This window comes from Gadus morhua, chromosome 10 (genome assembly GCF_902167405.1).
Source record: "Gadus morhua chromosome 10, gadMor3.0, whole genome shotgun sequence".
Taxonomy (NCBI): domain Eukaryota; kingdom Metazoa; phylum Chordata; class Actinopteri; order Gadiformes; family Gadidae; genus Gadus; species Gadus morhua.
This window is the reverse complement of record NC_044057.1, coordinates 23,237,484-23,261,074: the sequence shown is the minus strand read 5'-3', so window position 1 is coordinate 23,261,074 and position 23,591 is coordinate 23,237,484. Positions and strand designations below refer to the sequence as shown.

General features: G+C 41.2%; 2 protein-coding genes and 1 long non-coding RNA gene across 4 annotated transcripts in view; all 3 read right to left on the bottom strand.

The window, feature by feature from the left end:
* Positions 1 to 10,784, bottom strand: part of LOC115552672 (uncharacterized) — a 76,326-nt gene extending 65,542 nt beyond the window's left edge. Inside the window, exons 1-2 of the mRNA XM_030368960.1 lie at positions 10,690 to 10,784; positions 10,313 to 10,545 (exon numbers count right to left, since the gene is read on the bottom strand). Coding sequence (XP_030224820.1) covers positions 10,313 to 10,545; positions 10,690 to 10,732 — 276 coding nt within the window. The 5' untranslated portion in view covers positions 10,733 to 10,784. The remainder of the gene's footprint in view (positions 1 to 10,312; positions 10,546 to 10,689) is intronic.
* LOC115552684 (uncharacterized) lies at positions 6,736 to 9,085 on the bottom strand. The gene is made up of 2 exons (XR_003978357.1): positions 7,443 to 9,085; positions 6,736 to 7,284 (listed from the first exon to the last, which is right to left on the bottom strand). It is a non-coding gene; the product is annotated as an uncharacterized LOC115552684 (long non-coding RNA).
* Positions 10,785 to 13,800: 3,016 nt separating the features above from the next.
* Positions 13,801 to 23,384, bottom strand: gpc2 (glypican 2). Of its 2 annotated transcripts, XR_003978367.1 has the most exons (12): positions 22,817 to 23,384; positions 21,179 to 21,337; positions 20,511 to 20,645; positions 19,778 to 19,953; positions 19,364 to 19,444; positions 18,100 to 18,265; positions 17,314 to 17,444; positions 16,699 to 16,845; positions 16,305 to 16,441; positions 15,883 to 16,055; positions 14,486 to 15,737; positions 13,801 to 14,443 (listed from the first exon to the last, which is right to left on the bottom strand). XR_003978367.1 is itself a non-coding variant. In XM_030369053.1 (11 exons), the coding sequence occupies exons 1-11, from the start codon at positions 22,986 to 22,988 to the stop codon at positions 15,466 to 15,468; spliced, it is 1,749 nt and encodes a 582-aa protein (XP_030224913.1). In that variant the 5' UTR covers positions 22,989 to 23,384; the 3' UTR covers positions 13,801 to 15,465. The 2 variants fall into 2 exon arrangements, 1 of the variants encoding a protein (XP_030224913.1); XM_030369053.1 differs by having other exon boundaries at positions 13,801 to 15,737.
* Between the last annotated feature and the right edge of the window lie 207 nt (positions 23,385 to 23,591).

Here is a 23,591-nt window from a genome sequence, read left to right as displayed (position 1 = left end):
GTGAAGCCTTACAAACCCGAGCATTTAAAACCCCCAGTGTTAAGTGGCAGTTAATAAGGCATGCCTATGAAAAAAAGCTCCTCTCATATTCATACTATTTACCCTAATTTATCTAATCTAATTTTAAGCTTATACTTTGTACAGCTTTAGAAACGTAATTCACATCCAGGTCACAATATTGAGGAAATCAAACTAGATTTGGACCTGTTTGATAGACTTCAGGGGCAGGTTTCTCTCACAGCAGAATACAGGCTCTCCTGAGTGCTTTCACTGTTCTTCTTCCCTCCTTTGGTTTTTCTGCCAGAGAACTCTAGCTCTGCATGGGTTTTGGTTCCCCCGTCCTATACCAGCATTTCAAAACGTCAGTTAGGAAACACAGTTGACCTGATGCTACATTTCATAGTAATATAACCACCATTTGGGCTAACATTCAGAAAATATTAAAAATATTAAAAGAAAAGTACGGCAATTTTCAAATGTTTCTGTTCCAAATGTATTAATAACTATTAGTATGAATAGAAGATATCGCACACTAAAACCTTTCTTTCAACAAGGTTGGGAAGCATGTTGTGGAGAAGCTCATGATATGAGATCTCGCATAGAATGTGCTGTAGTGTTACAATGCTCACTAACCTGTAATGTATGATGAGAATGAGGATTATAATCACAAGCAGAAAGCAAGCCAACAGAATCCGATGCACCAAGATCACTAGATGACAGTTGGGATCTAGAAACAGACAACAATGGGTCATCATGAATCTGTAGAACCAATCATATTCTGTACCATTACATTCACATTAGGTCATGCAAAATATAATATATGGAGTAAATTCACATGTGATAAACTTCAATGCATATTATTGTCTTAATTAAATACCTTCCATAATAAACTGGAAGTAGGAAGTAATATATATCGACCTCTTATGTCCAGTTTGGTTCCATTTCCAAACACAACTTCCCCACATGCTGCCAGGGCACAGTAGTAAGTCCCAGCATCAGAGGAGTCTACATTGTTCTTGGGGAGAGTGTAGACACAGCTCTGTGGAGCAGACTGAGGCCCAGAACTATTCTGACATTCACCACTCCTGTTTCCATTCATGTAAATGGCAGCAGGGTGAGATGGTCCTGATCTGAACCAGTACACACTGGGTTCCGCACTGGTTACTGGGGTCCGTCCTCTGGGAGGTAACAGAGCACTGGAGAGCCACAGGGTCTCCCAGCTGAGCTGATGCTGACACAGGCTGTTGGACCACAGTCACAAACCCCTGGTCATTGCCATCTGCATGATTAAAAACAAGATTCATCATCAAATCAATCAACTGCTGCTTAATCAAATTTCATAAAATATATTTTTGCTTATGACCTAGACAAGCAAAATGTTAAAAACGGATGCTACCTTTGACGGTCAAAAATGTGCCTGTTTTCCAAATATTCTTATACTGAGTTCCTTGGTTACAGAAATAGTTTGCTTCATCCTCTTTATTTATATCTTTGATTATAAGATCAAAGTTAGTTCCCACTCTTATTGTGATCCTTGAATTCCAGGATGGGTAATATATTTTTTCATAAATTCTGTTAGCAACCACATGGGGAATGAATCCAAGAGATTGTTTAAACCAGTATGAAATAAATATAGATTCATTCAAAGCACCACAATGCAGAGTGACAGTATCTCCGGGTTTTGCTGTTTTCAAAAAGACCAATCGAGGAACCTCTTGGGTCTGAATACACACTAAAAAGTAAAGAGAAACAAACAAACAAGATTTACTAATAATTATTTTCAACAAACACAAATATTTTCCGTGAATTTACACTTTATGAAAAAGTGAGCAATTTTAATGTGAATAGAAGAAGTACTTACATGCTGTGCTCAGACTTGAAATAGCAAAACATAATGCAAACATTGTCACGGTTTGGTGCTGAACTAGCACCCCTTCTCTCTGAAGTAAAAGATGTTGACTGGATAGACCAACATTTACAGAATCATAGATCCAACGTGATTGGCTGGGAACTTAAAGACGCAAACTGAAGCAAGCCAATGATCCAATGTTTGTGGCACTTCATATTTGTCGCTCATATTTGTAGTTATTATTATCTGTTTGTATTTTTTCTTGATTACAAAAGTTCCCTGGGCTTTAAAGTTTCTCTGAACATTACATTTTCAATCATTGTTATTAATCTACCTCTATCTACTTGTAATGACTAAATAATGCTACTGTTTAAGGCCAGTCTTCCGTTTTTAAATATGTTCACATCATGCATCCAAACTATCCGGACGGTCTCGCGATGCTAGGCTAACACTGCCATGATCAATGAAGTTGTTGAATTCGTATCATCCAGTAGCTGTGTCCAAACAAACAATCAGAGAGCTTCAATTCGATTTCACCAACGCTAGTGCCATTCACTCATAAATGATGACATCATTCTTTATACATCTTGATTGTTTTCAATGTACAAAGAAACAGTTGGTGACGCGCCGTATCGAGCACATGTATGTTCAGATGACGTTCCTGATAGTATTAGTATTAGTAAGTGCAGTCGTAGTGAGGTAAGTAGGCCTACGAGTATTAGGAGTAGTGGTATTTCTGACGTCTTTTAATATTATAGTGCAATGTTTGTAAATGTAGAATTGTATGATTATAATTTCACAAGATCTATAATATCTAGTGTGAATGAATTGCACATTTTTGGGCATGTTATTCATCTAGAAGCTTATTTGCATATCTCATTGGCTTCACGAAGGAAGTAGTAATAATATACACCAATAAATAATAACGTTTATAAATAATAATAATCGCATACGTTGACTCGACACGTAAGAAAGAGCTTTACAAGATGGGGAAACTATGCATTAACACTGATTAAAGAATGTAGGAAAGCTTTAATGACCCAAACCGTGCAACATTTGATTACACCATGGATGCTTTTATGTACTGGTAAGTCACAGGAAGTGTGTTAAAAGGAAAAGGGCAAGCGGCCCTCTTTATCTCCTCTGGTTGAATCCACTCCTCTGAGCCATCAACTCCAGCCAGTTGGTACAGTCCACCCTGGACACAATGTTCTATACTTTTGAAACCTTCATTTTCAATGAGAGCCCTCACACCCGCACCCCCATATACAGCTGTCCACGCTTGGACTTTCGGCTCAAAATCTCCTACTCCTCGCCCAAACAGATGTCTGTGCAGATTCTGGTCAATTCAGAGAATTAATTAATTGTATGACATCCTTGTTCAGAATCCTGATTTATTTTTTAAAGATTTCAGAACAATGCGAGTTAAATAATTAAATAAATCATTAGTGTGCCTTAGTAAACCTATGTAATTGCAGTAAATCATGTTCTTGTGTTTTACATGTCTAAGGCTATATCACCAGACCCCCTCTTGAGCCCACCTTGTTGATGATGCATCTGTTTGTTTCAGGCTGCATGTTTTATAACCGCCAGTGTAGATTTGCAGTTCATGCAACAAGCCGGAAGCATCGAGTGTGACTTCCTTTCCTTTGTGTTGGAAACATAACAGAGCGAAGCCCTTAGCAGTGGTTGAGCTGAGAGGCGAGAGCTGTGGCTGGTCATGCCTTTTTCTTCGACACACCGCCAAAACTCTTAACCATAACCTGCTTGTAGGTATCAACAGGATGTGTTGCTAAGGTTCTGCAGAAACCAACCATGAAATGGACGTATATTTCCTCTCAACCTGATATTTGACTTGCAGAACAGAGAAACATGTTGAAACATATTTGCATTTGCTTATATATATATAATAGTACTTCTACTACTACTACTACCACTAGTATGAATGAAGAAAAGTTGTAGTTTTAAATAACGGTGTGATGTTCAGCATGAATAAGTTGCACATTCTGATTGAAAGACCAAGTTCACTGAAATCGGTTATCTGAGCATCTAGTGTACATTGTCATAGTGTTTTAGAATAATGACTATTAAAAGGTACACTAAATGAAAGATGCATTGGTTCTCTGAATCTGGATGGGAAAAAACATGTATTCGTCTGTGGTTTTGAAGATAAAAGCTTCACAAATATTAATCAGGGAGCCAAACTGATCTGTAGCAACTTAGAGATGTATAGAAGACTGTTTTGTTTATGTTTGAAGTCCCTGAGCTTTAGATTGCCGTCGCATGCTGAGGAGGGGTTTGTTCAGTCTCTTCTCTTCTTGAGGCACGTACTCTACTTGATGTGACGTCTCCAACAACAGCAGGGGGAATGCTGTTTCATGTTGTTACAGAACACTGGAGGAGGCTCCTGTCAAGGCTTTCGTGTCAGCCCTGAGGAGTGACAAGGCATGGCTGGTGGTAACCTGTGAGTGGTTCCACCTGGGACATAAGCTGAGGGTAGCTGTGCTTTCAGGTCTGCTTGACAGCAGGGAGGGTGCATCTTAAAAAGAGCAGTTGTTTCAGCAACTGTTCTGTGATGGCTCAGCTTGGTGATGGCAAAGTCCTTTAGAGCATAGTCCTCATCCACACGGGCTTGAGTGTCTTTTTCATGAAGCTTGCATGCATTTTATGGGGCCAATTCTTATTTAGTCTCAAAACACATTTTCCAGTATCCGTTTCATGGTTGAAGTATGTAACTGCGCCAAGAAACGCTTCGCAACATATACAACCACGGTTAACAGCTTATAGCTCCAGAAATCGGCTAAGATTAAAATAAAACTGTTAAATATAAATAGACAGAATACGCAGTGATAGAACTAATTCTTGCGTGAATGTGTTAATATATCTCACTATGCCGAAACTTTTTTTGTGTACCTGTGGTACACAAAAAAAAGCCACTGCAAAAAAGTGTACCACTGCACGTTATCAACACCTCTCACGCTCTTGAAACCTGAGTGGAAAGTTTGGTTTAAATATAGACTGAGCACAACACATTCTAGCCACAGTAACGCAAAACGTTCCATAAGTCAATAGAGTTGATGGGTTGGTTATGAGAAGCAAGTCTAGTACAGATGGAAGGCGAGTGTGTGTGTATGTGTGTGGGCGCGTGTGCGCGCGCGCGTGTGCGCGTGTGCGTGTGCGTGTGTGTGTGTGTGTGTGTGTGTGTGTGCGTGTGCATTCATAACATGGTTTTGCACTTTCTTTGTGTTTCTTTGTCTCCACAATATCTGCAAATGTTACATTTATCTGTATATATTTCATTCATATACATTTCACTGATGCATGATTAAACTTTGAAGGGAAGAGCAGATATTCATGTTATTTAAACGATAATGACTTTCCATGAAAACATTTTATTTCATATAATTGATTGGATATCAATCACAGAACAGAGAGAGGAAATTAGGATCTGAGGTCCCTCTCTCTCTCTGCCAAAGAAATAAATGAAAATAGGTTTGTAGCAGGAAACTGAACATCTCGAAGGAGGGTGTATGGAGGGTCAGTTAAGCCCACTGCTTGTGAATCCCAGACTCACGGAAATGCGTGACACACGTCATTTAATCTACCGGTATTCATTCGTGATCTTGGACACGTAATTTCAATTTTTCGTACCAAAAGCACAAATTTAAAACTCATTCTATAAAGAAGAGATGAAGCAGCTACCTTTTTTTCCGTCGCGGTTTGCCCTACAGAGCAGCCCACCTGCATTAAATATATCCGTGAAGAGCCCAATTTCTCAGAATCAAAGGTGAAAGTAGAAACGGGTGGCCAACTGTCATACATTTAGAAATGTGTGCTTTTTGGCACAACATTTTTTAAATTACATGTCCCAGATCACGATGAATAGATTAAATGATGTGACAGTGTCACGTATTTCCGTGAGACTGGGTTGGCTTGTGCCTGGACAGCAGAATGCATACATCCTCACAGAAGGAGAATAGCTTACCTAAAAATCGGTCAAATTTTTAGGTAAAAAAAATGTTACCTAAAATAATTTATTACAATTCAAGTTCTCTTAAGTTTGTCAAAATGAGGTTTAATATTGAAATAAATTGCCTATTATAATAATTTGGTTTTGAGTTCATTCAGTATAAGACTGCATGAATTCATTCAGTAATAAGACAAAACTCTGGCGCCATCTAGTTGTTTTGGTTGTTTTGCAGAGACATTACTACTGCCAACATTAGTTGGCGCAGACGTACAAAAGAACAAGTGAGTCAATTTCTGACATTTAAATGCATCGGCTAGAGACGTAATCTTTTTGTCTCTCAATTTCCCGGCACTGCCTTTACGTTTTTTACCGTGGCTTTCAATTTTGAGGATGAATGACTACTACTTCAGTTCGCCGCACAAACGAACAGCAATCACTCATGACGTGCTGTCGGTGCTATGAGTAGCATCCGGCTGCAGCGCCGGAGCCGGGGCCTGTGGCTTGGCAGGCAGGGGCCAGGCAGCGGCCAGGCAGTACGCAGGATTTAAAAAATCCCAGTTCACCATCTTACCTGGATACCTCTGAAATGACTGACAAACCTCATTTTAAAGAACTGCTGCAGGAGGAATTACTTACTGTATAGTGATTGTTTACGCATTGAAGAGCATCCAAGCTCATATGTAAAAAAACAACACGAGCCACCTTCTCAGAACAAATAGGAAAACACTGGCCAACAACTTTTTCTCGTGTTTTCTTGAATGAAGCTCCAAAGCTCATTTTAGTACAAAAAGTTGTGCTATTCATCACCATAATGGAATGTCAAGAGAGAACTGACTGCGGGCTACAGAGTGGAATCTAAAGGACTACCTAATACAATGTAGAGGCCACAAAGTCTGATCGTCACAAGCATCTCGGGTTACTGTGCCATTTTTGTTTAATACTGGTTCTCAAGTAATGAAAAGTAATGAAATAACTTTAGGCAGGAGCATTATATCAAAGTTCACCAATACAGAAAAACCTCAATGCTAATGCTCAACATTAACCGAAAAAAACCTCTTTGCCCCCCCCCCCCTCACAAATAAAGGTTTCTTAAGTTGCTGTTTAACAGAAAGTGTCCTTGCCAATATACATTCTCATTGTGCTGTATTTTGGCTGATTACAAAAACATCTAACTCCAACAGCTTCAGGCATTGTCTTGTGTTGTTGTTTTATTCTGCATAGAATAATTGAGGAACATTATCAATGTTAACTTTCTATTTCATTTTTGTTAAGTCTATGCAAAGCCAATAATGTACAAGCATACATTTCTCCACATTGAGCCGCTTCGTACACGAGAGATGTTGGCAGGGTGGGAAGAGGAGTTGCGAGGGTTGGTTGTAAGGCGGGGAGTTAGGCCAATAGCCTGGCCAATCATCATTGTACCTCCCTCCTCTGTCTCCTCCCGCAGATCCACTGCCTTCCTCACCTGCAATATGGAGGACAGCAACAGACAGCAAGTAATCATGTAATGTGTAATCCTATCAACAAATGGTGGTTTAAATATAACAAGATGAAGGATTTCAGTTTGTCAGCTTTGCCATTTAAACCGGAATCATTAGGAAGCTCATCTGTGAAAGTCCTTACTGTCCATGAAGTCAGTGTCCTGTCCAGCCTGCGCTGGTCTCAGTTTGATGGCGGCCAGCCTCAGCTCACCGATCAGCTGTCTCGTCCTCCCATCACCTCTGGCAGCTACCTGGCCAAACAGGACGAGACACAACAAAGGCGTCAACAATGGGGACAATGTTGAATCAATGTCATGTTGTTTTTACAAACAGTGTCTTACTTCAAATAATAGTATTGTGTAGAGTTATTGTATATTGTACATAACATGTGGCCATATCATTCAGTTCACCCAGTACCCATAAAAAAATCTCTCTTCACAAACACAAAAATCCCCTTTCAGGTTCGGTCAGTGATAGGAAATGCGTGTGCATTTCATGCTTGTTTACTGAATAACCGCAGCAGCACGTCCTGTTGACCTTGAGCCAGGTCGATGGATGTTTCAGAGCGCTGGTTGTGCGTGTAGAACAGAGACGTGTAGCCACAGTCCTCGCCCCTCAGCTCAGCCCCTGCTTGGGGCGATGCTCTCGGTTTCCACCACAGTGGTAAAAAAATAACAAGAAGGAAATATGTAGGTATCTTTATGTGCTTTTTCAGAATCAGGCTTTATTGGCCTCTAAGGTTTTTAGAGGCTTCCATTTCTTGAAGCAGCTTAAAATATAAATTATTTTTTTTTAATACATTTAAATTTTAAATATGCCTTATGAATATAAGAGCCAAATCTGTTGCATCCCGGTGATATCCTCATTTTTACTCCGTAACTGCATAACTGATACCTATTGCATATGATACAACTGTTTTTACATCTTATATACACACAAAATATGAAATTATGAACTATACAGCACTACAAATTGTTTTATTATAATAAAAATATTACATTGTTTTTTTATCTAAACATAGATTGTTAAATAGTAACTTTCAGGTGAGGATATCATACTTAATAGTGATTATTCAGCCATTCTTTGATAAACACTGATGTAATGTCTACTTGAAAAGAAATATGAGGGATTCACTTTCTTTGTACATAGAAATGTTCCAATTGGTGTTCCAATTCTTATTTTCATCAACACCTCAGAAATGCACAAACACCAGTGGATAGATTCATCTTTGCAGCACATCAGATAAACAATAGAAAATCCATCAATTCATTAAATTCCATTATTAACAAAAAATTTAGAACGTTTGAAAATGAATGAAACACATGAACATTTTTACAGCGACACAAAAACATTCGGCAAGGACACACATTATGGCTAGAACCAAAATGAGCCCAAGTGAATGTGCTCTGTGCAGCTTCAGAAACTGAAGCATTGTATAACGACCAATGTTAAGTGGTAGTTAATACTACAAGCTAATGAAAAATAGCGCTTTAAGTATTGCTTCCTATCATCTCTCTCGCTATTGTTGAGTGCTATCCGAGCATTGTCGTAATGTTACTGTTTACCTTATCTTCTCTCAACGTATTTTAAGCTTGTACTTTTAACACCTTTGGAAATATACTTCAGATGCATCACAATATTGAGGAATTCTAACTATATTTCGACCAGATCGATGGATTTCAGTTGCAGGTTTCTCTGACAGCAGATAACAGACTCTTCTGGGTCATCCACTGTTCGTCTTCCCTCACACTCCAATGCTGCGTAGTTCAAGGAATCCGTTTTCTATGTCCTAAAACAGAGTTCGCAAACGTCAGAGAGGACTCACAGTTGACAAGAGTCATGACATGGTACATATTAGTAGTCATCTAACCCCTGTTTTGGCTTGAAGTCTTACAAATATAAAATGAAATGTACAGCAATGTTCAAATGTTATTTTGTTCCTCATGTAACAAATGTTCCCTGTTACCTTTCCTCCAAGTTCCTCGTTGCACATAGGGCCTTTACAGAACCTTTCCATTTCTCTCTGTCCTGTAATGTAATAAATACCCAAGTATAAATATATAATAAAAGGATATCGCACACTAAAACCTGGGTAGGATGCTCCTGATATGAGGGGTTGAATGTGTGAATGTGCTGTAGTGTTACAATGCTCACTAACCTGTAATGTATGATTAGAATGAGGATTATAATCACAACCAGAAAGCAAGCCAACAGAATCCGATGCACCAAGATCGCTAAAAAGTTGTGATCTAGAAACAGACAACAATGGGAATCTGTAGATTCATGTCATATTCTGTACCATTACATTCACATTAAGTGATGCAAGATACAATGTATGGAATAAAATTCACATATAATGAACTTCAGTGTATATTATCTTCTTAATTAAATATTTTCCAAATAAACTGGAAGTAGGAAGTAAAATATATTGACCAGGTCCAGCATATATTAGGTCCAGCTTGGTTCCATTTCCAAACACAACTTCCCCGCATGCTGCCAGGGCACAGTAGTAAGTCCCAGCATCAGAGGAGTCTACATTGTTCTTGGGGAGAGTGTAGACACAGTTCTGTGGAGCAGATGGACGCCCAGAACTATTCTCACATTCACCACTCCTGTTTCCATTCATGTAAAAGACTGCAGGGTGAGATGGTCCTGATCTGAACCAGTACACACTGGGTTCCTCTTGGCACTGGTTACTGGGGTCCGTCCTCTGGGAGGTAATAGAGCACTGGAGAGCCACAGGGTCCCCCAGCTGAGCTGATGCTGACACAGGCTGTTGGACCACAGTCTGGGAGACAAACCTCTGGTCATTGGGATCTGAACATTGACATAATATAATCATCATCAAAGCTGAGAAATACTATATATTTGGGCTACTTTCAGATGATGATATAGAAAATAAGTAGAACTGGATATCTTACCTTTGACAGACAAAAAAAGTCCACTCCAATCCTTTGAATAATGCTCTTGGCAGAAATAGTTTGCTTCATCTTCTTTACTCACAGATCTAATGTTCAGATCCATGTCTGGTTCTGCTGCAGTGAAACTTGAATCGAAAGGAGGGATAATTTCACTATATCCACCCACTATTAAAGCAAGCTTTTGGGGAACATATCCAATCGATTGCTTGTACCATAAAATATTTCTACTTTCCTTTTCAGCACCACAATGTAAAGTAACTTTATCTCCAAGTCTTGCTGTTTTCAAAGATACGATAGGAGGAACCTCTTTGGTCTCAGTCATCGCTGAAAAAAATAAAATAATCACTGGTCTAAATTATTCTTCCCAAATGATTTCAATTTTGTATTTTTAACAAAAAACACAGTAAACTGCAGAAATGACAAAGTCAAACAATTTGGACGTAAGATTTTTAGAGGAATTTTACTTACATGACCCAATAAGAATTGTAAAAGCAAAAACTCTTGCCAACATTGTTGCGCTTCGGTTCTCTACTAGTGCTGTACTGACTTTAAGTGAAAGGTTTGTCCTTAAAACACAGGCGTTACATATCCTAGATCATCAGTGATTGGCTGGAACTTAAGGACACTGAGAGCAGCAAGGCTACTGCGCGACACAGAAAACTAAGTGGAGATCACATTTAATTTCAATCCAAACTGAACACTGAAAACGTGGCATTTGCATTGTTTTTATCACATATTACAAACATCGAAAGCCAGAATTTATTTCATTTGTTTCCCTAAATGTACGATGAGGAGAAATTCTGTCTACCACATTTTTGTTGTTTTTTCAAATGTCTTTCACCAATTTTCTAATACCGATTGAATCTTCCACTATAATTCAACCCCTGTTACCTTTTGGTTAAATAACTGACAGTTTTAGTTGTAAAATAAATATTGTAATAATAATGCAGTCTAGATTTTGGCCATGTGATCCAAGCAAGAGTAATTCTCACCGGCTATATAATATTTTGGTGTGTGTGCATGATGTATGTGTTTGTGCGAGTACAAGATGTAAAAAAGAAGAGTTCATCAACATAACCGATAAATAATGATTGGCTTCTGAGACACGGATGATGCTGCCTTCATAGTGTCTAGTCTCGTGATCTAATGTTGTCCTCAATGCTGTGGTTTTACTGGCAAAGCATCTGAGGTTTCATCCTGTGCAGGCTGTGCCAGCACTGTGGTCTGAAAGTAGCTAGTAACTGAACCAGAGATCTATACATATCTCTCACTATGTCCAAACAGTCTGTTGGACAGTTTAAATATATGTCGTTGTATTTATTTCCTTTGTATGCTATTCATTCTCCTCTCTTAGTCCGTCCTCAAGGTAATACACCTCCCCACATGCTGCCAGGGCACAGTAGTAGGATCCAGCATCAGAGGAGTATACATTGTTCTTGGGGAGAGTGTAGACACAGCTCTGTGGAGCAGACGGAGGCCCAGATATATTCTGACATTCACCACTACTGTTTTCATTCATATAAATGGCAGCAGGGTGAGATGGTCCTGATTTGAACCAGTACACACTGGGTTCCCCTTGGCACTGGTTACTGTGGCCGTCCTCTGGGAGGTAATAGAGCACTGGAGAGCCACAGGGTCTCCCAGCTGAGCTGATGCTGACACAGGCTGTTGGACCACAGTCTGGGAGACAAACCTCTGGTCATTGCCATCTGCACGATTAAAAACAAGATTCATCATCAAATAATCAACTGCTCCTAATGAAATTGCTTAAAAATATTTTGGCTTATGAGCAAGACAAGCAAAATGTTGTAATGATAATGTTACCTTTGACGGTCAAAAATTTGCCGGTTTTCCAATTATTCTTACAGTGAGTTCCTTGGTTACAGAAATAGTTTGCTTCATCCTCTTTATTTATATCCCTGATTATCAGATTAAAGTCAGCTCCAACTCCTACTGTGATTCTTGAATTAAAGGATGGATAATAATAATTTTCATAAAGCATCCACTTGGGGAATGAATTCAAGAGATTGCTTAAACCTGTTTAAAATAAATATAGATTCGTTCAAAACACAACAATGCAGAGTGACAGTATCTCCGAGGTTTTCTGTTTTCAAAAAGACCAATCGAGGAACCTCTTCGGTCTGAATACGCACTAAAAAGTAAAGAGAAACAAACAAACAAGATTTACTAATAATTATTTAACAAACACTAAAATTGAATCTAATCAGATTCTGGCCAATTAAGAGAATTAATTAATTGTATGTCAGCCTTGTTCAGAATCTTCCTTTATGTTTCAAAGATTTCAGAACAATGTGAGCAACAAAAGTTTTTTAAATAAATCCTTACGTCATAGTTAACCTATATAATTGTAGGAAACCATATCTTTGTGTTTCACATGCCTAATGCTATATCAGAAGACCCCCTCTTGAGCCCACCTTGTTGATGATGCTTTTGGTTTGTTTCAGGCTGCATGTTTTATAACCGCCAGTGTAGATTTGCAGTTCATGCAACAAGCCCGAAGCATCGAGTGTGACTTCCTTTTAGAGAGGGGAGGGCTGTCGTTGCCTTTAACACACCATAAAACTTCTTAACTATAAACTGTGTGTGTGCGTGCGTGCATCCGCGTGTGTGTGTGCGTGTTTGTGGTCATTAATAACAGAGTTTTGCCCTTTCTAGTTGTCCTCAAAATGTCTGCATGTTTTAAACTAATTTTTATATATTTCATTTATATAAATTTCAATCTTGCATGATTCTATGGTACACATTGAAGGGAAGAGCAGGTTTTCATGCTATTTAATCGTCGCTGACTTTATCTTACGAAGCATTGAGGAGGTCAGCTCATGTCCTTTCCGTCAAAGGTGTGAGGGCAGAGTAATTAGGGTCTGAGATGTCCCTCCCACTGGACCAAACCTATAATTGAAAATAGTAACTCTGAATACTTCGAAGAAGGGTGTATGGAGTGCAGTGGTAAGTTAAGCCTACTGCTTGTGCCTAGAAAACAGGTTTCATGCATCCTAAAAGTAAAACAAAAGTTGACCTTTGGATGAAATGAACAAATAGTCAAATCTTATGTAAGGCAATTTAACTTGAGTTCATCTAATTGAAGCTGAAATAGTGTTTTAAAAAGGAACAGATATAACCATGACTTATTAAAATCATTTAGTATTGAGTTCAGTCAGCACTAGGATACTTCTCTGGTGCCACCTAGTGGATGTAGCTTCGTGCCTCTAAAGTTCACTCGACTCCTTCGAATGCATCGACGACACGGAAACAGCTGAGAGATGTGTGTGACACAATGTGATTACATTAACGCAATGTGATATGTTTTAAAATGATGAAGTTTAATGTCAGTGTGGAGGACTTAAAGATGTAACATTCATCATGTCCTTGTTTGATGGTGGTGGACATTCATCATGTCCACCATCTTACCTGACAAGCATAATTTTAAAGAACAGCTGCTAAGATAGATGGCCTTACCTTTCGTGAATGTTTACGCCATGAAGTGCATCCAAGCTCATTTATATACAAAACAACATCAGCCATCTTCTCGGTACAAAAAAAGAAACGCTGGGCAACAACTTTTCCTAATGTTTTTTTTAATGAAGCTCAAAAGCTAATTTTAATACCAAACAACATTTACAACACGAAAAAGTTGTGCTATTCATTCACCATAATGGAATGTGTTACAAGAGTGTATCGACGGCAGGCTACAGGCTGTGATCTAAAGGACTATGGTCCTAATACAACATAGAGGCCACAAACATAGTTTAAGTCTGATCGTCACAAGCATCTCGGATTACTGTGCCATTGCTGTTTGAATACTGGTTCTCATGTGATTGTGCAAAATAATAGAGTTTACAGTACGGTAATAATGACATCCTGATACATTTCGCAGGAACTTTCAGAATTACATTAAAAAACTCAGTCAAGGTGTTAGAAAAACATACATAGAAATTCATTTCTAACATATCAAAGTACACAATTAGTACAGAAAAAGCTTGATGTTTCCTCAATTCATTCATCTGCTTTGTGTGGTGAATGAATCCATTTGATTTAGTTGAATCAAACACACTAAATCAACTCAATACTCTAAATTTTTGGAATTGAATGCTGAACACTATTAACATGAGCTGAAAATAAACGGTTTGCCTCCCCCTCACAAATAAAGGTTTCTTAAGTTGCTGTTTAACAGAAAGTGTCCTTGCCGATATCTATACATTCTCTTTGTGCCATTTTGTGTCTTTATTTGGCCCATTACGAAAACATCTAAATCCAAAAGCTTCAGGCATCATTTTGTGTTTTGGTGGCATTCTGCATAGAATAATTAAGGACCATTATCTATGTTAACTTTCAATTTCAGTTGTGTTAAAGTCCATACAAAACCAATAATTCAATGTTCTAACACACTCTCTGTGACAACATTCATCTCTTCAGAACACACCAGTGGTATGCACAAAATAGAACACACACACACACACACACACACACACACACACACACACACACACACACACACACACACACACACACACACACACACACACACACACACACACACACACACACACACACACACATTTTAAGAACACTTTGATCATGAAACCGAGCAGAATAAATACATGAATAAATAAATACAATCAAATATCACAAAAATAAAAAAAAATACATACACATATGTAGCAGAACACAATTAAGTAGATGACCCACTGTAGTTCAAAATAGTGACATAACTTCCAAAGTATTTAGCTGCTTTGTATATTACCTTAGGGAGACAGAATGGAATATAGCCTAGTATAAATTACTGGTGTTACGTCTGTCCTTATTCATCATTTATATCTGCAAATAATTTGTCAACTATTAAAATGGCGGACATAAATGATCTTGCTGACTCACTTCTTCATCCTCCCTTTCTGATTTAATTCCTCAACTTAATTCAAGGTTTACCAACTGAATGTCAGAATATTAAATGTAATCTTTTTTAAATAAAATATGATAGCTGGCAGTTATCGTACAATCACGAAAAAACATATTGGTACTGTATAACCAGGTAAATAGAAGTTAGGTATTAGTGTTATGAACTAGCTGGCTAACAATTATTGCTAACCCCTACAAAATTCAATTAGTTTCATGTGTTTGCTGGTGTGACCAATAGGCAAAATTATTTCCAAGAGACATGTGCTTAAGACAAAAGATCATCATTCCATTAAAACTCCTGACCAATGTGCTCAAAGGTGCAATAACTTGTTATCTCCAGAAGGGGGAGACAGCAACCATCAAAGACAACAGAAAGAGCGGGGAGAACGTGAGCCTGCAGGATTCTGACCTCGCTCTTCCATGGCCATTGTTCTTATTCCACTTCGAGCCATTTCGTTCTCGCACACGGGTTTTTTTGGCAGGGATGGAGGAGGGGCTCCGAGGGGGTTGGCTATAAGGTGGGGAGTTAGGACCATAGCCTGGCCAATCATCATTGTACCTCTCACCTCTGTCTCCACCCCCAGATCCACTGCCTTCCTCACCTGCAATATGGAGGACAGCAACATACAGCAGTTCATTGTGTTATCTGTAATCCTAGCAACAAATTGTTTGTTAAAATAAAACAAGATGATTGATTTCAGTTGGTCATCTTGACCATTTGCACCAGAATCATAAGAAAGTCCTTACTGTCCATGAAGTCAGTGTCCTGTCCAGCCTGCGCGTGCCTCAGTTTGTTGGCGGCCACCCTCAGCTCACCGATCAGCTGTCTGGTCCGGACGTCTGGTCTGGCGATGTCCACCTCCACCTCGGGGTTGTTGATCTGGCTCACCAGCCCGTCTCCCGTCACCTCTGGCAGGTACCTGGCAAGCAAACCGCAAAAGCTTCAATACTCAAGCTACACACAAAGATTGATCGAACTGAATAGTAAGTGTAATTTCATGATTACTTGTACGTTGTTGGTTGACAATATTATGACATTGGTAATAATATTGTCTCCACACACACACACAGACACAGACACAGACACAGACACAGACACAGACACAGACACAGACACACACACACACACACACACACACACACACACACACACACACACACACACACACCTGCCCCGGGTCTGTCCATTCCAGCAGCGGTCATCGTTGCTGACGTCGGCCGCCATCTTCTCGTCGTTGCAGATGGTATGTGGGAGAGACACCCAGAAGCCCCGCATCGGCCGCAGTCGCTCCTTCAGCTCAGTCACCTGGACGGGGGCGAGAGGAAACACTGTGAGTCACATTAAAGCACAGAGTCGCTGCGCTTTGGAGCACAAGGTTGAGATGAATGCTAGCTGGCATTCAGTCGATTTGTCCCTGCAGTGTTGAGTTCTAACGTCAACTTTAAAACTAGCACCGCTTTCATAGACAGATGTGTACTACCTCATGTGTTTTCTTTAAGTATTATGAATAATTTTTTACGAGTCATTAATGAGCAGGTTCTCTGCCCCCCTTCCCAACTCACCAGGCGGTCCAGGTTGGTCCCGGCGGCAGTGGTGGGCTTCTCCTCTGGACTGTACGTGCGGAAGGGCTTGCGGCTCCCACCCGGCTCCTTGGGGGAGCGCTTGGATCGAGCCGGGGCAGGCCTGGGGCTCCCACAGCCCTGGAACACCTGAACACACATAGCATAGCTAGTTAGCTCGGTTAGCATTGTTAGCTCGTTAGCACAGTTAGCATGGAAGTGCACAATACTGTCAGCGTCATTTAAATGGAAGAAAGTTAATTTCAAGTTGTTGCATTTTGACATAAATAGCATAAATAAATTAACATAAATAACATCAATCGTTAAAAAGGAATGGTAATATATGTGTGTAGTTCTTGGACGTGCAATTTCTTGGAAATGTGTCTTTGGTAATCGCTTCCAATGTTATCCTCAATGTAAATCAGCAAAGAAAATGGTGGAAGGAGAGGGAGAGGTAACACAAGGTAACATCGAAAATAGTATAACTTCTATAGGTTAGATAGTAGATAGAACATCGGAAGTTGAAATCCAAAGCCTTTCCCCTTGACCACGTATAACGACTCCCACCACGGTCCCGCCCGGCTTCTGACGTTCCTTTCAGGAGCGCCTGCGGCTCACCTTGGCTGAGATGCTGACGCTGTTCTCCTGCATGTGCATGATGGCCTCTGACACCTTGACGGAGATGGACTCAGCGGCCAGCTCCATGTTGAACGGGCCCTCCAGCTTCTCAGACACCTGGTACAAGGCATCTGACAGGAGGACGATGGGGATCAACATACGAGGTCGACCCAAGGTCAATCATTGCTTGAACAGTGTAGGCCTTGTAGCCGACTCTACTCTCGTTGTTTAGTCTCAATTTGAAAATACTTCTCGATTAGCAGCAGCCTGATAGGGGGTTAGGCCTCATGCTATAGGATAGGTAGATAGGTAGGTAGACGGCAGACATGGGGATTTAACACAGAACCTTGCTGCTGGGAATCAAACAAGCAATCTTGGCCAATAGTTTATCGGGCCGCCAAAAGGAAAATATTAAACCCAGGTCGATAAAACCGTGTTAGAATTAGTTTTGCAACTACAAAATAATTATTTAGGAGTGGACAGAGTGAACTAGATGAGAGTCTGAGAGAGAGAGAGATCTATAACAAAGTAGTAATCACGCTCATCACAAGATATGAGGGAAAAGTGCAATGATTTCTGGACCATAACTAAATCACATCATCATGAAGTCAAGAATGTCATGTGACCTTTCGTGTCCTCACCGATTGGCAGCTACAGCGATGCAAAAATATAAAACCGACATAGCCGTAGAACATCTATCCGATCCGACAAGAACGACTGCCGCTCTATCATAACTAACTAGCGTGCACGTCGCGTCCCCCCACTCTCTCCCTCGCACGTGCCCACCGACAAAGTTGTTCCACTCGGTGTCGAGGTCGGCCTGGTTGGCGAGGCAGCCCTTCATCACGTTGAGGCACAGCGAGTGGCAGGGCCGCAGCGTGGGCACGCCCCGGCACAGCGGGCAGTACCACTGGCGCATCAGGGCCCGGGCGCACTCCGAACCGGCGCTCAGCTAGAAAACACACAACGACCCACGTCAAAAACAGGGTGGGTGGCAAAGTGATGAAGGATAACTTGGGATCTCATTTTAAAGATACTGGTAGCACAACTCCCAAGCATATATTCAACGAGACAATGGTTTTACAGGATTCTTGTAGGGAAACTTTCCCCATCGTGGCCAATAAATGCAAGGGAAACAAAGGTGAGGGGGAGCGACCATTGTGGAGGGTATAGGACTGGCCATGGCGGAGGGTACAGGACTGGCCATGGTGGAGCGTATAGGACTGGCCATTGTGGAGGGTATAGGACTGGCCATGGCGGAGGGTACAGGACTGGCCATGGTGGAGCGTATAGGACTGGCCATGGTGGAGGGTATAGGACTGGCCATGGTGGAGGGTATAGGACTGGCCATGGTGGAGAGTATAGGGTTGGCCATGGTGGAGAGTATAGGACTGGCCATGGTGGAGGGTATAGGACTGGCCATGGTGGAGAGTATAGGGTTGGCCATGGTGGAGAGTATAGGGTTGGCCATGGTGGAGAGTATAGGACTGGCCATGGTGGAGAGTATAGGACTGGCCATGGTAGAGAGTATAGGGTTGGCCATGGTGGAGAGTATAGGACTGGCCATGGTGGAGGGTATAGGACTGGCCATGGTGGAGGGTATAGGACTGGCCATGGTGGAGGGTATAGGACTGGCCATGGTGGAGGGTTTAGGGTTTGCCATGGTGGAAGTCAGCCATGGCGTGAGAGACAAAGTTAAATAGCAATACATTATGGGGGAAGTGGACGTGACTGCAAGGCTGCAAGCAAGGCGACAAGACAGTTAAAATAATCGACACAACAAAGAAGTCAATTGGCATGGCCTCAGTGTTGGGGCAGACTTCGTGGCTACAGTGGCAATGCAAATGCCAACTATCTCCACACCTTTCAATTATAGAAAGGAAGGGAGACATCTCTAGGTCCAAGGAGAATACAAATTCCTTTTCAATTCATAAGTTATTATACATACAAGGTTTATATAATGGGATAGTACAGTTACGATACATTTTTCCACGACACAAAAGATGTGAGCACCAGCGGCGATGGTGGAGGACGGAGGGCAATCAGTCACCTTGGTGGCTTTGTTGACGATGTCGCGGCCAGTGGCCAGGCCTTGAGATAGGGCCCTGGCTGCGATGAAGGCTCTGGAGACCTGTGAATTCCACAGAGAACACCCGTGAACCACGAAACTCAGAGCTGCACTGTGGTTTTTTCCCTGTTGCTGCAGGTTTTGTTCATGATTCGCTTTTCCAGCCTTTTGCTTCACAGACCAAAATCAATGCTCACTCAATTTCAAGAGTGGATGAAATTGGGTTTTCAAATCAAAGTTTGCTGCCTTAAAAACACAGCCACACAGAATAAAACCAGATCGGTTAGGTTTTGATTGAGAGTTCGGTACCATCTGTACTAGGTTTTGTTTTAAATAGGTTTACCGTGTTGTTGTACGACAAACACTTTAACTCATTTTAAGTTTCAGGGTACATACTTGAACGCGTAGCTTGCGGGGCATGTCGCCAAACGGCTGCAGCTGCTCTGCGTGTTTGGTGACACACTCCAGGTAGTCATCGTTGAACTGGTACTGGGGGTTGACCAGGGAGAACACCAGCTCCACCAGGCTGGACCAGAAGTCAGACAGGACCTCCGATAGGCTTACGCTGCCCCCTGTGGACAAAACCATACATTCAATACAAGATGAGATCCCAGACAGGGAATTTGGAAGATGAATTAAAATCGAGATAGATGAATAAAAAATGCTATATTTTGTTAATATGATATATGCAATCCATATTTGTAGTTTCTCAGATTGGTTTGTTTATTGGTTTTAAGATTTTAAGCCATTACATATAATATTACTGTAATTGACAAGTGCTTTACTCAGTAGGCTGTTGGAGGTGATTTTTATTCTAATATCCGCAGCTACGGTTTCTACCATGCACAAAACCGCAAGTGCCTCTCTATGACGATGAGATGGTAGACTAAGCTGTACGAACACAGATCGGGCCTGGGCTTGCCAAGTAGCTGCTGTCGAGCCAAAACAAAGCAACAGGGATGTGAAATAGACTGTCACTATGACATATGGCATCTATCAATTCTCCAGCATCTCTTTCTTCAATTCTGTCCCCAAAACATGCCAAAACCTTTACATCGAGTAGAGCACTGCATCAACCGATCTACACCATGATCTGTTTCCATGTAAAGAACAAAACAACTCAACCCACCGGAATAGTATTTGCGAAGTTCTGAAAACAGTTCCTGGAACACACGGACGTTCTGGGTGAACAGTCTTCCATACGTCGTGGTAAACATCTGGTTCATGGACTTCTCCGACAGATCTATGATCTCCTTGAAGAACTCTTGAGAGACACATAGAAGCAGGCAGGGTTATAGATGTTGGCTCCAGATACAACCACCCACGCCCCTACACCTCTCAGTTACAAGACAGCTTCGTTCTGTGTAGGCGCTGCGTTCAGCCTGGTTTAAAAGCCCAGTGTGATGGTTACATAAGATCCAGTCTATCTGTAAATCCCACCTTAATATACTCGCATTTAAATATATTAGTCATCGTCTTTATTTAGGACACATGCAGTCTCCTACTTTCTCCGTCTACTTCAATGATTCATTGGTTTGGTTACATAAAGGAAAAGAGTTGGAACACCAAGACAAAAATGACAATATAAATCAGAGATATGGGAAGAATTATGCTGAATATCTGCAAAGAAACACAAGGTCTGAAGAACTAAAAGCAACTTCATGAGCAATTATCAATATTTTTAAGAAAGACTCCGCTCGGAGTCAAACAAAACACAACTCAGACAAGCATGAGAAAATCCAGCCTCAATTTATGATCCAATTGTTCCATTAGCTTGTTCAGTGAGCCTCGTCTCACCGTCAAACTTGCGGTGTCTCTGGGTGAAGGTGGTGGAGAGAAACTGGCTGGTGTCTTCGATGGCTTTGAGGTAGTCTCTCTCGCTCTGCAGGGACAGAGTCTCCTCCATCTGACTCGAACAGCAGGTGTAGTCCTGGGGACACAACCGCAGGTGCTCACCTGGACCAATAGGAAATAAGCAACAATCAGCCCACAACCAATCAGACGGAATGGAGCGCACTGCTGTTAACCAATCGCAGTCATTAACCTAAGTTCTCCCATAAATCCCGTCTGGGATTGATGAAGTTCATCTTATATCTTATATCTTACCTTAGAAATGTCCTCATGGTGAGGTTGTTGTTGATTGGTATTGTGTGGTTAATGATTTTGTTTTGTGATGCTGTAGGGTGAAAAATGCCTAAAATAAGATGCTCATCATCAGTACCCTGTTACTTTTCTATTTTACTGTGGTTAAAAGAAGAGAAATAAATAAATAATCACCTTTGACAAAAATTAGAATTTGCCGACATGAATAATGCATTTTCAATCTGTCTTCTTTGTCAACTCAGGTTGGGCCTTGATATGTCAAAAGTAATGATATGCAAACGTCAAGCAAGGGGGGGGGGGTACATGCAGACAGCAATTAAGATGAGGGGTGTTTTTTTTTTCCAATATTCTTTAATGATTTAACGCTGTCTGACATTTTATATTTAATAAACCTGGAACCAAAAAATCCTCCCTCTCCGATTCTCAACATACTGCTTTTGTTCTCTGTGTGTGTGTGTGTGTGTGTGTGTGTGTGTGTGTGTGTGTGTGTGTGTGTGTGTGTGTGTGTGTGTGTGTGTGTGTGTGTGTGTGTGTTTTGCTATTAGCGGTTTCTATCCCTCTATTTCCATTTCAGAACTACCTCTCCACATCCCTCGTTTCCCTGGCCATCTGCTCCCCAGGCCCGCGGGACAGTGAGCCAAGACTCAGCATAGATAACAAGCATGCGCGGGCACACACACACACACACACACACACACACACACACACACACACACACACACACACACACACACACACACACACACACACACACACACGTGCTATCAATCAATATTGTACACCCCCTAATTCCAAAGTAAAGCATTACTAGATTCCGCCGGGAACAGACTTCCATAAACACAATGCTCATTAATGCAACCCCCAAAACCTAAAGACACTGTCTGTGTCAGTCACACCTTTCAGACAATATTAGACTCCAAATCCCCATCAAACACCAAATCCGAAACGAAACATAATGCCATGTTGTTCTATTCAAATACAGTGTATTGTGTAATCTACCATGTTGAAATTAAAATGTGTAGGCTATATGAACCACCGTGAGACCACAACAATCTACGGTTCATCCCATACTGTTTAAAAAGAAAACGCGACTGCCGCTAACAAATGGTTATAGGACCTCACACAGTACAGCCTCCAAGACACCCCTAATTAGGGGCGAGGTTCTTTGTTGCACCGGTGTTCGCAATTTGTTCGCCCTATGTAACATGCCAATTGAGTGAAGTTGCATTCTGCACATTAGCCCTTTTTCAGCCAGGAATCTACAAGCACAGATATCAGACAACAGTATGAATTAATGAAATCCAAAACGGTTACTTGTACAGTCTGTCATACCGGAGATTTGAGTCAGAGGAGCAGTATTGGTACTGTAGCCTTTCTCTGCATACACCTGCCGCGTGTCGCTGCAACTCTTCCCCGCTGACACGGGCCGCGAAGTCCACGACAGGGCAGCGAGCGTGGAGAGGACGAACAGCGGGACATTGAGAAAAGAGAGTCGGAAATCCATTTTCGAAGCGGAACAGAACGAGTGAAGTGCGTGTTCTGGATAAATAAACGGTCAACGTGACCAAAGAAGAAAAAAAACAGCCCCCGGGCGATTCAGTGCATAGGCCTACAATAAAAAAAATAAACTAAATAATCTCAAAAAGCGATCAGGCTATCTATCCCATGTGGCCCAAAACCGAGACGCTTATCTTTCTATTTGTCTGGATTTTAGGCTACATGAGCAGATCGGCAGTATGCCTTTACTGATGGAGTTACAATGCGTATAGATGTGGGTAGAGTATGAATGGGGCATTCCCGTCCCCCAGTCTCTCTCATCTCTCTCAGGCTGCCAGCCTATCAATCGCCGAACAATGGACCGTGCAGTAGGCTGGACCAGCCCGCCGAGCAGGGTGAGGTGCCTGCGGTGGAGGGGGCGGCGGCATGGGGGTCGTGGAGGCGAAACTACCTCAGGGTCCTAAATACGTTAATAGACGCGCACAGACATAAACTCGATTACCATAGCCAAGAGCACACCGACATACGTTTATTCATATTGGATTAATTAAAGTGGTTGGTAAGTATAGAATCGTAATTGACTAAGACCCAAAAAGCAATTCATCCATTC

Coding starts and splice junctions, on each gene's coding strand:
- gpc2 (XM_030369053.1), bottom strand. CDS start 22,988: ATGGATTTCCGACTCTCTTTTCTCAATGTCCCGCTGTTCGTCCTCTCC. Junction 19,954..20,510: donor ACTTCGCAAATACTATTCCG/GTGGGTTGAGTT, acceptor TTTTGTCCACAG/GGGGCAGCGTAAGCCTATCG. Junction 15,738..15,882: donor GGACACTGACTTCATGGACA/GTAAGGACTTTC, acceptor TCCATATTGCAG/GTGAGGAAGGCAGTGGATCT.